Source organism: Lycium barbarum, chromosome 11, assembly GCF_019175385.1.
Source record: "Lycium barbarum isolate Lr01 chromosome 11, ASM1917538v2, whole genome shotgun sequence".
Lineage (NCBI taxonomy): Eukaryota > Viridiplantae > Streptophyta > Magnoliopsida > Solanales > Solanaceae > Lycium > Lycium barbarum.
Genome location: NC_083347.1, coordinates 72,457,523 through 72,459,514, shown reverse-complemented (window position 1 = coordinate 72,459,514; position 1,992 = coordinate 72,457,523). Strand labels below are relative to the sequence as shown.

Here is a 1,992-nt window from a genome sequence, read left to right as displayed (position 1 = left end):
TGGTATAATTAGAATTAAAGGAAAGAAAAGTATATGATGCAATATGAAGTAAAAATATATTTTTACTTGAGTAATAATATAAAAAGGAAGGTAAAAAGGTAGCTTTAGAAAATAATAGCAAAAATTAAAAAAACTACCCGAGTTGGGGATTGAACCCATGACCTTGAGAATACAAAGATAACCCTTGACTAGTGCTCCACTCAACCCATTATGACAATGTGTTCACTTAGTTAATATTAGATATATTTTCAGAATTATATACATAATATATCGAGATTAGTCGAGTAATCATGTGTTCACATGACCCAAAATTTACACACAAATTCGCCCCGGAGTACATTCCATCCATTTCTAAAACAACACGAAGCTTATTTCGCTCATGATTCGCGTGCTGTTCTCCAAGTATGAGTTTGTAATCAATGAAGTATCAAAATTCCATATTTGATCTACAGTCAAAAGATTAAAGACGACCACAATTTGCAGTAACCTCTCAAGAAAATGCAGTACTAATGAACCATTATAAAATATTACTAGTCAAAAAAATTTCATTTAAGAATTGAGAATTAAAAAACCAACATACATAGTGAAATGGCTGGTTTGTAAAATCACCTAGTAGTACAAAAAAATCGATAATAATCGATTACTAGAGGCATTTACATGGTGTTAGAATGGTCTACTCAAACCAATGGCGAAAAATCCTATTAAATCTCGCCTGTACGGTAAATACGATTTTCTCCTATTTTTATCAACTTCTTTACCCTCTCTATTTCGTACATAATAAAGTGCCTGTTGAGTAGCCGCCGGCGCTGGTGACCCCTTCAATTTTCCGGCCAGCTTTGCTTTTCCTGTTTTGTCTTTTATCCCCTTTTCCTTTTCTTGACTGATTTGGTTTGTTTTTCTTTGAGCCGAGAGTTTATCTGAAATAGTCTCGCTATCTCTCAAGATGAGAGTAAGGTTTGCATATACGTTATTCTCTGCAGAATTCACTTGTGAGATTGTACGAGGTATGTTGTTATTTTCTATCGACTTTTTCGGTGGGAGAAATACGAAACTATCCTTCCCGTCGCTATTACTCCTCCGTAACAAATCTCGAATCCTAGGCCACCGTTTCGACGCCGATCCTGTTGATTTACTCTTCTTACATTTTCCCGGTGACGGCTCAGTGATCTTCGGCTTCCACACACAATATGTTCCCTCAGGTATCGTCTCCAATTCATCGGCCTCCGACGAAGTCGATGATTCCTGTTCTTCAAGAAATAAATTCTTCAAAGGAATACGAATTGAACTAGCAGACTTATCATCGTTAACTTTCTTAGAATCCTCATCAGGGGTTAGTAATAGATCGCGGTTGAAAACAGGGAAAATTGACTGGAATTTAGTTTGGCCGTCGTTGTAGATGAATTCCGTGGTATCAGGATTTTCACTGACTAAAGAGAATTCAAAATCTTCGTCGCCACTGTTATCTCCGTCAAAGCTATTGTTCTCCGATGACTGAAATTCATCGGAGATTTTAGCAGCCATTTCTGCTAAATATCCAAAATTATTAAAGCTGGGGCATAAATAACCATCTTCTCCGGTTTCCTGCATGTTTGTTTTGCGTGATGAGTTCAGTTTCGTTTCTCTGTAGGTTTATGCTTGAATCTAAGGTAGAGGGAAATATTTGTTTGTTTGTTTGTAATGTTCTGTTCTCTGCTGGGTTTTATATATAGGATTTTTATCTTGATGAAAAAGAGACTTGAGGGCCTACCATTTCACACGTGTGTTTCTAGAACTTGGGGAGTTTATTTTAAGTGTATTTCCTGGTAAGATCATTTATGGTTGCATTTTAATTTCTTTTCCTTTCTTGCCACGTTCTTTTGTCACGTATTACGTCATTTCAGCCTATTAAACAAGTTACTTTCCTTTTTGAGTTTCACTTTCTTTTAAACTTCTGCTGTTTCATATTACTCCCTTCTTCCCAATACTAGTTATGTGAGGCCCGTGCTAAGTTCG

The 1,992-nt window shown here is 36.3% G+C and overlaps 1 protein-coding gene across 1 annotated transcript; it reads right to left on the bottom strand.

Moving 5' to 3' along the window:
* Positions 1-527: 527 nt before the first annotated feature.
* On the bottom strand, positions 528-1,692 carry LOC132616996 (uncharacterized). Its single transcript, XM_060331833.1, has one exon. It carries the CDS (start codon positions 1,585-1,587, stop codon positions 664-666), a length of 924 nt encoding a protein of 307 aa, XP_060187816.1. The 5' UTR covers positions 1,588-1,692; the 3' UTR covers positions 528-663.
* Between the last annotated feature and the right edge of the window lie 300 nt (positions 1,693-1,992).

What these genes read in the sequence shown, in the direction of transcription:
- LOC132616996 (XM_060331833.1), bottom strand. Translation starts at nt 1,587, where the DNA reads ATGCAGGAAACCGGAGAAGATGGTTATTTATGCCCCAGCTTTAATAAT.